The sequence below is a fragment of the Nerophis lumbriciformis genome, linkage group LG35 (assembly GCF_033978685.3).
Source record: "Nerophis lumbriciformis linkage group LG35, RoL_Nlum_v2.1, whole genome shotgun sequence".
NCBI classification, from domain to species: Eukaryota; Metazoa; Chordata; class Actinopteri; order Syngnathiformes; family Syngnathidae; genus Nerophis; species Nerophis lumbriciformis.
The window spans coordinates 2178128-2194389 of record NC_084582.2 but is presented as its reverse complement, the minus strand read 5'-3'; the positions used below and the strand labels follow the sequence as shown (position 1 = coordinate 2194389).

At 39.8% G+C, this 16262-nt stretch overlaps 1 protein-coding gene across 2 annotated transcripts in view; it reads left to right on the top strand.

Moving 5' to 3' along the window:
* LOC133575296 (uncharacterized) overlaps window positions 1–11809 on the top strand; it is a 414259-nt gene extending 402450 nt beyond the window's left edge. For both annotated transcript variants that reach the window (XM_072912263.1, XM_061927934.2), the window contains exons 4-7: window positions 2887–2988; window positions 3055–3120; window positions 3329–3454; window positions 11318–11809. In XM_072912263.1, coding sequence (XP_072768364.1) covers window positions 2887–2988; window positions 3055–3120; window positions 3329–3454; window positions 11318–11551 — 528 coding nt within the window. In that variant the 3' untranslated portion in view covers window positions 11552–11809. The remainder of the gene's footprint in view (window positions 1–2886; window positions 2989–3054; window positions 3121–3328; window positions 3455–11317) is intronic.
* The last annotated feature ends 4453 nt before the right edge of the window (window positions 11810–16262 follow it).

The following is a 16262-nucleotide window of genomic DNA, read 5'->3' as shown; positions in this document are numbered from 1 at the left end:
CCTCACTTGTTCACCGGTCCTCATATGGACGGTACTTTTCCTTGTTGGTGTCTCAAGAAGGATAGAAATACAAGAACACACACACACACACACACACACACACACACACACACACACACACACGCACACACACTAACATGCACGGTGATGCATGGAAGAAACATGTAATCACTGAATTGCTTGTCTTCACGTATCACGGTGCAGAGTGCCAAGGATTATTACACACTCTTCAGTTTCTTACCTTCATGAGACCTCAGAAAAATGCCTACCTCTTTAGGACCACCCTTTCTAGATATATAAAGATTTGTATTTACAACATTAATAATATATACATACTATGCAAATATAAAAAAGCTTGTTGTGAAAAATGAGTTGGAATTTCACAAGAAAAAGGTCACAATTTCACAAGAAAAACTTTGGATTTGGGCAGTATTATAATAAAAGTCGTAATTTTACTCAACGCAAGTCAAAATTTTACAAGACAAACTGAACATTTGTGCAATATTATGATAAAAGTTGGAATTTTACTCAATAACAGTCTCAAATTCACAAGAAAAGCGTAACATTTTGGCAACTTTATGAAAAGAGTCGTAATTTTACTCGACAAAAGTCACAATTTTATAAGAAAACTTAAAAATGTTCACAATATTATAATAATAATCCGAATTTTTACTTGGCAAAATTATGACACAAGTCATCATTTCACCCAAAAAATTTCACTATTTTACAAGAACAACAAAAAAATTGGCAATGTTGTGATAAAAGTCGGAATTGTATATGAGAAACGTCACTATTTTGCATTAAAAAGTAGTAATTTTACATTAAAAAAAAAAAAGTTATAATTTTACGAGAAAATATTGCAATATTACAGAAACAGAAAGAATATGAGAAATCGTTCCCAATTTTATAAGAAAAAAGTCGACACATTGTGAGAAAAAGACGGCTTTTAGTTATAAATAAATGATAAATGGGTTATACTTGTATAGCGCTTTTCTACCTTCAAGGTACTCAAAGCGCTTTATTTTTTGTTTGTGATTGGTTTTAAATCTTCATTATCTACTTCCAGTAATTACAGTGTATCCTTATATACATATTTATTTTATCATTTTGGCCAAAGGAAGCGCATTTCAATTCCTTACACACTTGTTATTGCATACGTTGGCCACAGGGGGAGCACTTCAAATTTTTGCACACACTTGTAATGTCACATGTTGACCAGAGGGGGAGCACTTTTAAAACCGACACACAGTCAATTTGGAAAATCACTCCTTTTTGGGACCACCCTAAATTTGATAGATTTCGCCACCTGGGGTGCAAATGAGACATTCTCTATTAGATGCAATGGTATTCCGTATTGGGACCATGATTACTGTCCTAACTTGGTCACCGGTCCTCATATGGACGGTACTTTTCCTTGTTGGTGTCTCATGAAGGATAGAAATACAAGAACACACACACACACACACACACACACACACACACACACACACACACACACACACACACACACACGCACACACACTAACATGCACGGTGATGCATAGAAGAAACATGTAATCACTGAATTGCTTGTCTTCACGTATCACGGTGCAGAGTGCCAAGGATTATTACACACTCTTGTATTTCTTACCTTCTTGAGACCTCTGAAAAATGCCTACCTCTTTAGGACCACCCTTTCTAGATATATAAAGATTTGTATTTACAACATTAATAATATATACATACTATGCAAATATAAAAAAGCTTGTTGTGAAAAATGAGTTGGAATTTCACAAGAAAAAGGTCACAATTTCACAAGAAAAACTTTGGATTTGGGCAGTATTATAATAAAAGTCGTAATTTTACTCAACGTAAGTCAAAATTTTACAAGACAAACTGAACATTTGTGCAATATTATGATAAAAGCTGGAATTTTACTCAATAATAGTCGCAAATTCACAAGAAAAGCGTAACATTTTGGCAACTTTATGAAAAGAGTCGTAATTTTACTCGACAAAAGTCACAATTTTATAAGAAAACTTAAAAATGTTCACAATATTATAATAATAATCCGAATTTTTACTTGGCAAAATTATGACACAAGTCATCATTTCACCCAAAAAAGTTCACTATTTTACAAGAACAACAAAAAAATTGGCAATGTTGTGATAAAAGTCGGAATTGTATATGAGAAACGTCACTATTTTGCATTAAAAAGTAGTAATTTTACATAAAAAAAAAAAAAGTAATAATTTTACGAGAAAATATTGCAATATTACAGAAACAGAAAGAATATGAGAAATCGTTCCCAATTTTATAAGAAAAAAGTCGATACATTGTGAGAAATTGTTTTTATTTATATATATTTATTTAATATTTTTATATTTTTTGTTTGTAATTGGTTGAAAATCTTTATTTGTTTATATTATAATTATTTACTTCAAGTTATTACAGTATGTCCCTATATACATATTTATTTTATGTTTTTTATTAATTTTGGCCAAAGGGGGTGCATTTCAATTCCTCACACACACTTGTTATTACATACGTTGGCCAGAGGGGGAGCAATTCAATTTCTACACACACTTGTTATTTCATATGTTGACTTTTAAAACCGACACACAGTAAATTTGAAAAATCCCTCTCTTTTTTGGGACCACCCTAATTTTGATAGATTTCACCACCAGGGGTGCAAATGAGACATTCTCTATTAGATGCAATGGTTTTCCGTATTGGGACCATGATTTCGGTGCTAACTTGTGCACCGGTCCTCATATGGACGGCACTTTTCCTTGTTGGTGTCTCAAGAAGGGTAGAAATACAAGAACACACCCACTAACATGCATGTTGAAGCATGGAAGAATCATGTCATCACTGAATTGCTCGTCTTCATGTATCGTGGTGCAGAGTGCCAAGGATTATTACGAGCAGGCACTCATGCTGGAGTTGAAGAAGAATGAAGAGCGCCAAGCATATATCAGGCTATTGGAGGGCAGAACGCACCAAAAGGTACCATGACCCTTTATTATGTCTCTGGATTATCTGTAACGTAGCTATTGTTTAATATCATTGCAGTGCAGTGCCTCTTCCAGGCCAGACGTGCAGGATCTAAAAGAGCAGCTAGAGACTCTGCGGTGTCAGGTGAGCTTCACATATCAGCACGCAATGTAAATAATTCTTATGTGGTGAAAACCGCTCCACAGTCAACTGTTGTCATGGAGAGAGTGCTCAGAATTAGATGGTCAAACGCACCACCAAGTGGTCGCTGCCGAGGCTCTGGCATGAGACTGAAGGTTGTGTATTGGTACGTTGTATTGGTATTGACTCGCTGTCATGATGATGTCGGCAGAACGATATCTATGAGACGGAATACCAGACGGAGCACAACAAGCACAAACACACACAGCAGGACAACCGCAGGCTGAGGAGGAAAAGGGAGGAGATGCGCCAACAGGTGGAGCTACTGCAGGAGCAGGTATGGTGTTATTGTTCTACAGCAAGGGTGTCCAAAGTCAATGAATTATCTACGGCCCCCGGGATGATATTTGATTACCGTATTATCCGCACTATAAGGCCCACCTTCAATGAATGGCATATTTCAAAACTTTGTTCATATATAAGGCGCACCGGATTATAAGGCGCACCTATGCATCCATTAGATCAGGGGTGCTCACACTTTTTCTGCAGGTGAGCTACTTTTCAATTGATCAAGTCGTGGGGATCTACCTCATTCATATATATCATTTATATTTACTTATTTATGAAATATATGTTTTTGTTAAAAAGTTAAAGGTGTTTAATGATAATGCAAGCATGTTTAACACATATAGTTAATATTGTTAATACATTAAAGGTGTTTAATGAAAATACAAGTATGTTTAATACATATAGTTAATATTGTTAACAAGTTAAAGGTGTTTAAAGATAAAGCAAGCATGTTTAACACATATAGTTAATATTGTTAACAAGTTAAAGGTGGTTAAAAATAATACAAGCAAGTTTAACACAAATAGTTAATATTGTTAACAACTTAAAGGTGGTTAAAGATAATACAAGCATGTTTAACACATATAGTTAATATTGTTAACAACTTAAAGGTGGTTAAAGATAATACAAGCATGTTTAACACATATAGTTAATATTGTTAACAACTTAAAGGTGGTTAAAGATAATACAAGCATGTTTAACACATATAGTTAATATTGTTAATAAGTTAAAGGTGGTTAAAGATAATACAAGCATGTTTAACACATATAGATTCCTTTCTTTCATGAAGACAAGAATATAAGTTGGTGTATTACTATGTGATGACTTGCATTGATTGGAATCAGACCATAGTGATGATAACGTCCACATTTTCGAATGGAGGAGAAAAAAAGTCCTCCTTTCTGTCCAATACCACATGAAAGTGGTTGGTTTTTGGCATCTTATTTGTCCAGCTTCCGTACTCCTTTGTATACACTTTACAAGAAATACATTGTCGGCAAACTCCGTAGCTTGCTAGCTTGTGCACGCCAGCTTTCTGAGACTCTTATTTTGGTAGCGCAGGCAGGATGAAGCAGAGCTTTTATTGTGCAACTGTGCAGTCGGTCTTTGGAGTTTTGACGACAGGTACGGCGCCAGAGTCTGTTGAAATAAAGTGTTTCTCACCTTCCAGTCGGTAATTTTAATGAGCTGGCAGCAGCCAGCGTCATCTCAGAAGACCCTCGGGTGCCGTGAATGTCAATCAAGTGACGAAAGTGACGTCATAGTGAAGATTTATGATCGCTCATTTTTAGGACTATTTTTTTAATGCCTGGCTGGTGATCGACTGACACACCCTCCGAGATCGACTGGTAGATCGCGATAGACGTAATGAGCACCCCTGCATTAGATGGAGCTGCGCTAAAGGGAATGTCAACAAAACAGTCAAGATAGGTCAGTCAAACTATATTAATAGATTACAAACCAGCGTTCTGACAACTCTGTTCACTCCCAAAATGAATAAACAGCTGATTTACTCGTGTTACGGTGAATCAAACGTTAGTGCAATCACAATATAGTAACACTCAAAATAGTGCAATAACAATATATAACTCAACGTTGCTCAAATGTTAAAGGGGAACATTATCACCAGACCTATGTAAGCGTCAATTTATACCTTGATGTTGCAGAAAAAAGACCATTTATTTTTTTAACCGATTTCCGAACTCTAAATGGGTGAATTTTGGCAAATGAAACACCTTACCATACCTGCCAACTTTTGAAATCAGAAAAACCTAGTAGCCAGGGTCCAGGGGCCGCAGGACAAAAATGATTATTAGCATTCAGACAGGTTAAAATGTTGCTAAAACCATCACTTTTCTGTCAGTCACAGTGACTTTTCAAAACAAAAATATTACAGCAAAAATCATATGGGTTGATTGACATGTTTATTCTGTAAGCTAACTTCAATAGTTTGAAATTATCTTGACAGTTAATGCCAGTTATCCTGTCAACCTTTCACAAGACTTCAATTTGTTAATTGAAAGTATAAACAGTATAAACACTTTTTACAGTAAACAAATAGTAAAACAGTACTAAACAATTCTATTAAAAAACAAATTGGTGTCATTATTAACTTTCTGTCCAAGCTTGTATAATCTACTGCCTTGTTCAATTGTAAAAAATATTCTGTGCCTAAAATTCACATTTCTATCACAATTATCATACTGTAAACATGGTAAGCTAACTTCATTAAAATTAATAGTCCTGTCAATAGCATGGAATTACAATTCAAATGTAGTTTTTTTGTAAGCCTTTCAAAAGAATTCAAAATATGAAAAATGAATGAAAATTAATTTAAGCCATCAGACACTTGAAAAGTGGCACATCACATCTCTAATGTAATCATTTGAACTTTTCAACAGAAATAGCACTGCAAAAATATTAAGGACATACTTCTGTATTTTGGTAGTTATGCTGTCAACATTTAACAAGATTTCTTCAACTTGGACTTGAAAGCATAAATAGTATAAACACTTTTAACAGTATGTCGTGCTGTGAAATACAGCCGACAGGATTGCGCACCAAACACGAAGCAAGGCCAAAGCGCATGGTGCAGGAGAACAAAGGACTTCTTTCATTTAAGGTTTGTGATAAACCATCAAACTCATTCGTTAAAAGGACTCTATAGTAATATAATGCGAATTTTTCTGGACATTATCATGCAAGAAAAGTTTATTTTTGGGACCGCGATCACCGCGTAATGATTTTTAAAGGTTGCATTACAAACATTTAACTGTCCCATGTGATCAGCCAGTGCGATTGGAAATCCATGCTCAATTATTGCCTCCGTAAATAAAACTTCGGCATTTATCACATCCAAAGAATCTGTTTGGGCGACGAAAAACGTTGAAAGTTTTCCAATTGTATCGCTAGCAACGGCATTAGACTTGTGTTTTTTTGTCCCAACGCGGTCTTTTACATCGCTAATTCCTCCGTGTCCGATTGAAAAATCTTGTCTGCACAAGGTGCAATTCGCGTAGTTTTCACCCTTTTTTTTTTTTTAATTAATGAAAAACCGTATTTTTTATCACTGCAACCGTAACCCGGAATAGGTTGATGAAAACCGTACGAATTACGGGAAAACCGGAGTAGTTGGCAGGTATGCGAAGGTGATAATGGACCGAGAAAGATTTGCAACGCATCGGGGAGACAGAAATCCAAAGTGTGGAAAGTTTTTGGGTTTTATAAGAAGGAAGGGAAGCTCGACAGAAGCCATGCTATTTGTAAATTGTGTCGAGCATTGTTGACGTACACTGGCAGCAGCCTACCTCTAGTGTTCAAAACTATGCTCAGGCTGAAATATTGCACTTTGTTGTTACTATTCTGTGCTACTTTTACCTCTGGAGTTCCCATCCTACAATTCAGCCAGACTTTTTTTGTCTAAAAATAAATACATTGACATGTGATTTTGTTGTTCAGTTTTTTTTGCCAGTGCCATAAAGCCATAATGCTTGGGGATTTGGAGTCTTGAATATTAACCGTCAAATCGAATCGTATCGCTCGGAATCGAATCCAATCGAATCGGTCTGTAATAAAAGGATATCGTTTTTGAATCGAATCGTAACCTGTGTATCTAGATGCATATCGAATCGTTTATCAGAGAGAGATGTGCAACCCTATTAGTTTCCTTTAATGCCAAACAAACACATACCAATCGTTGGTTAGAAGGCGATCGCCGAATTCGTCCTCGCTTTCTCCCGTGTCGCTGGCTGTCGTGTCGTTTTCGTCGGTTTCGCTTGCATACGGTTCAAACCGATATGGCTCAATAGCTTCAGTTTCTTCTTCAATTTCGTTTTCGCTACCTGCCTCCACACTACAACCATCCGTTTCAATACATGCGTAATCTGTTGAATCGCTTAAGCCGCTGAAATCCGAGTCTGAATCCGAGCTAATGTCGCTAAAGCTTGCTGTTCTATGCGCCATGTTTGTTTGTGTTGGCTTCACTATGTGACATCACAGGAAAATGGACGGGTGTATATAACGATGGTTAAAATCAGGCACTTTGAAGCTTTTTTTAGGGATATTGCGTGATGGGTAACATTTTGAAAAAAACTTCGAAAAATATAATAAGCCACTGGGAACTGATTTTTAATGGTTTTAACCATTCTGAAATTGTGATAATGTTCCCCTTTAATGTCACACAACACAACACACCAAATACCAACACACCTACTCAGTGGCCTAGTGGTTAGAGTGTCCGTCCTGAGATCGGTAGGTTGGGAGTTCAAATCCCGGCCGAGTCATATCAAAGACTATAAAAATGGGACCCATTACCTCCCTGCTTGGCACTCAGCATCAAGGGTTGGAATTGGGGGTTAAATCACCAAAATGATTCCCGGGCGCAGCCACCGCTGCTGCCCACTGCTCCCCTCACCTCCCAGGGGGTGATCAAGGGTGATGGGTCAAATGCAGAGAATAATTTCGCCACACTTAGTGTGTGTGTGACAATCATTGGTACTTTAACTTTAACTTTAACTTTAACTTTTAAACATGTAAAGCTCACTTTATGAAGTTATTCCTCATCAACAAATCCCTCAAATTCTTCCTCTTCGGTGTCCGAATTAAACAGTTGGGCGAATACAGCATCCTCCGTCTCGTCAAAGTCATTAATGGAGTCAGTGTCGCTGCTGTTGTCTAGCAGTTCAGTGACAATTCCTGCCTTCCTGAAAGCTCGGACCACAGTTGAGACTGATATGAAACGTCATATATCCCAGCATGCACCGCGCGCTTCTTCTTCTTCTACGGGGGCGGCTGCTTACCATAGAAGAAGCGCTTCTTCTTCTACGGGGGAAAAGGAAGTTGGCGGCTGTTTACCGTAGTTGCGAGAACTAAACTTTATGAAAATGAAGTCTAGGTTTGTTGTGGCTCAATATTGGTCCATATATAAGGCGCACCGGATTATAAGGCGCACTGTCAGCTTTTGAGAAAATTTGAGGTTTTCAGGTGCGCCTTATAGTGCGGAAAATACGGTCGTATTAGAGCCGGCCCACAGGCCACGGCCCCCTGCTGCTGTTTCGCACGCACCAATACTCCATCAGTGTTGGCGCTAAGAATTTTATGACCCCTTCAAGTCATAAAAATGGGGTCCCACAGTACATTTTGGAAAACAAATGATAAATGTATGCATTATCCTGTTATATCTCACATTCTATATTGTGTTTTGGAAAAAAGGTTGTCATAAACGTTAATTTATCCATCCATCCATCCATCTTCTTCCGCTTATCCGAGGTCGGGTCGCGGGGGCAGCAGCCTAAGCAGGGAAGCGCAGACTTCCCTCTCCCCAGCCACTTCGTCCAGCTCTTCCTGTGGGACCCCGAGGCGTTCCCAGGCCAGCCGGGAGACATAGTCTTCCCAACGTGTCCTGGTTCTTCCCCGCGGCCTCCTACCGGTCGGACGTGCCCTAAACACCTCCCTAGGGAGGCGTTCGGGTGGCATCCTGACCAGATGCCCGAACCACCTCATCTGGCTCCTCTCGATGTGGAGGAGCAGCGGCTTTACTTTGAGCTCCTCCCGGATGGCAGAGCTTCTCACCCTATCTCTAAGGGAGAGCCCCGCCACCCGGCGGAGGAAACTCATTTCGGCCGCTTGTACCCGTGATCTTGTCCTTTCGGTCAAAACCCAAAGCTCATGACCATAGGTGAGGATGGGAACGTAGATCGACCGGTAAATTGAGAGCTTTGCCTTCCGGCTCAGCTCCTTCTTCACCACAACGGATCGATACAGCGTCCGCATTACTGAAGACGCCGCACCGATCCGCCTATCGATCTCACGATCCACTCTTCCCTCACTCGTGAACAAGACTCCGAGGTACTTGAACTCCTCCACTTGGGGCAAGACCTCCTCCCCAACCCGGAGATGGCACTCCACCCTTTTCCGGGCGAGAACCGTGGACTCGGACTTGGAGGTGCTGATTCTCATCCCAGTCGTTTCACACTCAGCTGCGAACCGATCCAGTGAGAGCTGAAGATCCGGCCAGATGAAGCCATCAGGATCAATCAATCAATCAATCTTTATTTATATAGCCCTAAATCACAAGTGTCTCAAAGGGCTGCACAAGCCACAACGACATCCTCGGTACAAAGCCCACATACGGGCAAGGAAAAACTCACCCCAGTGGGACGTCGATGTGAATGACTATGAGAAACCTTGGAGAGGACCGCATATGTGGGTAACCCCCCCCCTCTAGGGGAGACCGAAAGCAATGGATGTCGAGTGGGTCTGACATAATATTGTGAGAGTCCAGTCCATAGTGGATCCAACATAATAGTAAGAGTCCAGTCCATAGTGGGGCCAGCAGGACACCATCCCGAGCGGAGACGGGTCAGCAGCGCAGAGATGTTCCCAGCCGATGCACAGGCGAGCGGTCCACCCCGGGTCCCGACTCTGGACAGCCAGCACTTCATCCATGGCCACCGGACCTGTGCCCCCCCCCTCAAGGAAAAGGGGAGCAGAGGAGAAAAGAAAAGAAACGGCAGATCAACTGGTCTAACAGGGGGGCTATTTAAAGGCTAGAGTATACAAATGAGTTTTAAGATGGGACTTAAATGCTTCTACTGAGGTAGCATCTCTAATTGTTACCGGGAGGGCATTCCATAGTACTGGAGCCCCAATAGAAAACGCTCTATAGCCCGCAGACTTTTTTTGGGCTCTGGGAATCACTAATAAGCCGGAGTTCTTTGAACGCAGATTTCTTGCCGGGACATATGGTACAATGCAATCGACAAGATAGGATGGAGCTAGACCGTGTAGTATTTTATACGTAAGTAGTAAAACCTTAAAGTCACTTCTTAAGTGCACAGGAAGCCAGTGCAGGTGAGCCAGTATAGGCGTAATATGATCAAACTTTCTTGTTCTTGTCAAAAGTCTAGCAGCCGCATTTTGTACCAACTGTAATTTTTTAATGCTAGACATAGGGAGACCCAAAAATAATACGTTACACAGGACCACATCATCTGCAAAAAGCAGAGACCTAATCCTGCAGCCACCAAACCAGATCCCCTCAACGCCTTGACTGCGCCTAGAAATTCTGTCCATAAAAGTTATGAACAGAATCGGTGACAAAGGGCAGCCTTGGCGGAGTCCAACCCTCACTGGAAACGTGTCCGACTTACTACCGGCAATGCGGACCAAGCTCTGGCACTGATCATACAGGGAGCGGACTGCCACAATCAGACAGTCCGATACCCCATACTCTCTGAGCACTCCCCACAGGACTTCCCGAGGGACACAGTCGAATGCCTTCTCCAAGTCCACAAAACACATGTAGACTGGTTGGGCAAACTCCCATGCACCCTCAAGGACCCTGCCGAGAGTATAGAGCTGGTCCACAGTTCCACGACCAGGACGAAAACCACACTGTTCCTCCTGAATCCGAGGTTCGACTTTCTCTCCAGTACACCCGAATAGACCTTACCGGGAAGGCTGAGGAGTGTGATCCCACGATAGTTAGAACACACCCTCCGGTTCCCCTTCTTAAAGAGAGGAACCACCACCCCGGTCTGCCAATCCAGAGGTACCGCCCCCGATGTCCACGCGATGCTGCAGAGTCTTGTCAACCAAGACAGCCCCACAGCATCCAGAGCCTTAAGGAACTCCGGGCGGATCTCGGTGTACTATTCATTTTAGCCACTAGATGTTGAACGTCTTTAAATGTGTTTTGGGGCAACTCCAACTGTGACCACAGTATCAGTTGCTTTGTAGGTTGGCGCGTTTCTTTATTTTCAACAGACTGCAATGCGAAATGATTGACTTTCTATGTAATTATATTTTAAATAGTATTTTTTAATTCCATGCTTTTTTTCTTTGATTGCAGCTCAAAGTGTATGAGGACGACTTCCGACGTGAGCGGTCAGACAAACAGATGCTGCAGAAGCTGCTGTTGAAAAAAAGCCTTCCTAGCAAGGAACCAGTGCTGGTGCACCGCTGCAATAACACGTTGCCGCCACTAGAGGGAAACAAAGGCACACACAATGAGGAGGGAGTCCACCCAGCGAGGGTACAGCACCACCTCCTCTGTCCCAAGCACCCAAACAGGGACAAAGACTGAGGAAAAAACAATATTCATGTCGCAGAACTCATGAAAAAATTAAAGAAGACTAAAAAAAAAAAAAAAAACATGATGTGGGAGCATAGATGCAGTACTAGTGTTCAAATAATAATCATAAATAAAAGCACATTAAACCTGTAATAAGAATTAGAAAAATGTAAACATGAATGAAGGCTCTTTTTGTTCAATGTTATGTTTATTTTGTTATCTGACTTGTCAAAATGTTGTGTATATAAATCCTGTAAAATGGTGTCAAAATTTTTTTTTTTAAATTACCGTATTTTCCGCACTATAAGGCGCACCTAAAAGCCTCCAATTTTCTCAAAAGCTGACAGTGCACCTTATAATCCGGTGCACCTTATATATGGACCAATATTGAGCCACAACAGGTCTCGCAACCCCAGCCTCTACTGTAACGTATTTTCTATGCGCCTTATAATGCGGTGCGCCTTATATATGAACAAAGTTTTAAAATAGGCCATTCATTGAAGGTGCGCCTTATAATCCAGTGCGCCTTATAGTGCGGAAAATATGGTAATCGCAGTTCTTATTTGTAACAATTCTTAATCGATTTAAAAAAAATTCTAAAATGTATTTTATTTCTTTTTTAACTGTCTTTTCCAGACAATTAGATACATCATACTGTTGTATTGGTTGTATCTGATGTACTTTAGAAAAGAAAAGTGTTGGATTCTTATCTTGCCTTATTTGTATTTGATTTTATTAAATGTCTGGGTAAAATAGTTTTCTTAAACAAAACCAGTTTTCCTTTAAGTAATATAGAAATGTATTTGAGGTGTTTTATCATTTTTAATGTAGTTAATTATAGAACTGGAACTCAATGTTAGTGAAAAAAAAGTATTGATTTTTAATCAAAAATCGTTTCGAATCGAGAATCTGTCACGACTTGGTCCTTGGGTTTTTGTTTTTCCTGAAGGCAACGGAAAGTTGGCTCGGGCGAGACGGGAATGTGAGTAAATATTTTATTTAATATATCAAAAAAGAACAAACGAAAAGCGCGCACAATGGCGGAGGTACAAAACTTGGCTAACGAAAACAAAACTTGCAAATAGGCAGAAACTGTGAACAATGAAACAAAAACACTTACTGTGGCATTAATAAACAAAAACTTACTTGGCATGGACTATGAAGTGCGCAGAGGTAAACAGAGTGTGACAGGGGTATGAATCCGGATGTCGCCAGAACGACAAACTGAAAACAATGAACTTAAATACTACAGACATGATTAGTGAAAACAGGTGCGTGACTCAAAACGTGAAACATGTGCGTGACGTGACAGGTGAAAACTAATGGTTGCTATGGTGACAAAACAAACAAAAGTGCACAAAAAGTCCAAAAACAAAACCGAACATGACTAAAACAAAACATGATCACACAGACATGACAGAATCAATTCTGAATTGAATCGTTACCCGCCCAAGAATCGAATCCTATGCAGGTCTTTATTACGAAAGCTTTTTTTTATACACTGAATTTATGTAACTGATGTGATAATATACAATTCAGTGTAAAACAATTCAGCGTAAAAAAAAAAAATTAAGTGTATAAACGTTCAGTGTAAAAATATTCTGCTGAAAAATTCAGTGTCGAAAAATTTGCTGCTTCAAAAAGCAAGACTCACTTCCGATAATTTAAGGCTGAAGCAATCGATCCTGTCTCAGAACCAGCCAATGAGGTGTCAAGTCTTGCAAAACCGCATAAAAAGCAGTTAACTTGGCAACCTGGGCACATTACAACATAATAAACACTTCAATGCGGCCTGCTGGATATTTTCAAACTCCAGAAATGCTTCCAATGGTTAAAATCTGCACTTTAGAGTGACATACGGTTTCTCGGTCTTAATTTAATTTTGAAGCAGCAAATCTTTCGACACTGATTTTTTTTACACTGAACATTTATACACTGAATTTTAAAATACTGAATTTATTTTAAATTAAATTACCAGCATACTTTAAAAAAAAAAAATTAAGTTCACAAAATTCAAAACGCAAAAAAATGCAGTTACATAAATTCAGTGTCAAAAAAAGCTTTCGTATTTAAGACACAAATGAACCTCCATAGATGGCTGACAAGTAAGAAGCTTGTAATCCTAAATTGCTATTAAAGGAGAAATGCACTTTTTGGGGAGTGTTGCCCGTCATCCACAATCCCTATGTGAGACAAGGACAGATTTCTTTCCCTTTTCTGGGTATTCTAAATCGTGAAAAACTGCCAGTAAGAGGCGACTAACAATGCAGGTGATTGGGATGCATCTACTCTGCCTATAAAGCTCTCTTAAACATCTAAAAACCTCCAACAACGTTTTATATACATGCTGTGAACTATAGCCACATTGTTATTGTAGGGGCTAAAACCGAGCACCTACAAACCCTGTTTCCATATGAGTTGGGAAATTGTGTTAGATGTAAATATAAACGGAATACAATGATTTGCAAATCCTTTTCAACCCATATTCAATTGAATGCACTACAAAGACAACATATTTGATGTTCAAACTCATAAACTTTTTTTTTTTTTTTTTGCAAATAATAATTAACTTAGAATTTCATGGCTGCAACACGTGCCAAAGTAGTTGGGAAAGGGCATGTTCACCATTGTGTTGCATCACCTTTTCTTTTAACAACACTCAATAAACGATTGGGAACTGAGGAAACTTTGAAAGCTTTGATTGTGGAATTATTTCCCATTCTTGTTTTATGTAGAGCTTCAATCGTTCAACAGTCCGGGATCTCCGCTGTCGTATTTTACGCTTCATAATGCGCCACACATTTTCGATGGGAGACAGGTCTGGACTGCAGGCGAGCCAGGAAAGTACCCGCACTCTTTTTTTACGAAGCCACGCTGTTGTAACACGTGCTGAATGTGGCTTGGCATTGCCTTGCTGAAATTAGCAGGGGCGTCCATGAAAAAGACGGCGCTTAGATGGCAGTATATGTTGTTCCAAAACCTGTATGTACCTTTCAGCATTAATGGTGCCTTCACAGATGTGTAAGTTACCCATGCCTTGGGCACTAATGCACCTCCATACCATCACAGATGCTGGCTTTTCAACTTTGCGTCGATAACAGTCTGGATGGTTCGCTTCCCCTTTGGTCCGGATGACACGATGTCGAATATCTCCAAAAACAATTTGAAATGTGGACTCGTCAGACCACAGAACACTTTTCCACTTTGCATGAGTCCATCTTAGATGATTTTGGGCCCAGAGAAGCCGGCGGCGTTTCTGGATGTTGATGGTAAATGACTTTCACTTTGCATAGTAGAGCTTTAACTTGCACTTACAGATGTAGCGACCAACTGTATTTAGTGACAGTGGTTTTCTGAAGTGTTCCTGAGCCCATGTGGTGATATCCTTTAGAGATTGATGTCGGTTTTTGATACAGTGCCGTCTGAGGGATTGAAGGTCACGGTCATTCAATGTTGGTTTCCGGCCATGCCGCTTACGTGGAGTGATTTCTCCGGATTCTCTGAACCTTTTGATGATATTATGGACCGTAGATGTTGAAATCCCTAAATTTCTTGCAATTGCACTTTGAGAAACATTGTTCTTAAACTGTTTGACAAAAGGGTGTACCTCGCTCCACCCGTTCTTGTGAAAGACTGAGCATTTTTTGTGAAGCTGTTTTTATCTCCAATCATGGCACCCACCTGTTCCCAATTAGCCTGCACACCTGTGGGATGTTCCAAATAAGTGTTTGATGAGCATTCCTCAACTTTATCAGTATTTATTGCCACCTTTCACAACTTCTTTGTCACGTGTTGCTGGCATCAAATTCTAAAGTTAATGATTATTTCCAAAAAAAAAAATGTTTATCAGTTTGAACATCAAATATGTTGTCTTTGTAGCATATTCAACTGAATACGGGTTGAAAATGATTTGCAAATCATTGTATTCCGTTTATATTTACATCTAACACAAATTCCCAACTCATCTGGAAACGGGGTTTGTACTTTTCTGGCACATTGACAAATCTTGCTCACACTGCTTCCCCGACCACTAGCAAGTAGCCAGTTACTAGCTACCAGAGGTGGGTAGTAACGCGCTACATTTACTCTGTTACATCTACTTGAGTAACTTTTGGGATAAATTGTACTTCTAAGAGTAGTTTTATTGCAACATACGTTTACTTTTACTTGAGTATATTTATAGAGAAGAAACGCTACTTTTACTCCGCTACTTTTATCTACATTCAGCTCGCTACTCGCTACTAATTTTTATCGATCTGTTAATGCACGCTTTGTTTGTTTTGGTCTGTCAGACAGACCTTCATAGTGCCTGCGTTTCAACAAATACAGTCACTGGTGACGTTCACTCCGTTCCACCAATCAGATGCAGTCACTGGTGACGTTGGACCAATCAAACAGAGCCAGGTGGTCACATGACCTGACTTAAACAAGTTGAAAAACTTATTGGGGTGTTACCATTTAGTGGTCAATCGTACGGAATATGTACTGTACTGTGCAATCTACTAATAAAAGTTTCAATCAATCAATCAAAAGTGTGAAGGAAAAAAGACACTTTTTTATTTCAACCGTACATCCCGTCAAAAGCCTAAAGACTGACTGCACAGTTCCTGTCTTCACAATAAAAGTGCCGCTCCATCGCGCCTGCGCTTTCAAAACAAGAGTCTCCGAAAGCCAGCGCAAACAAGCTAGCAAGCTACGGAGTTTGCCGCCAATGTATTTCTTG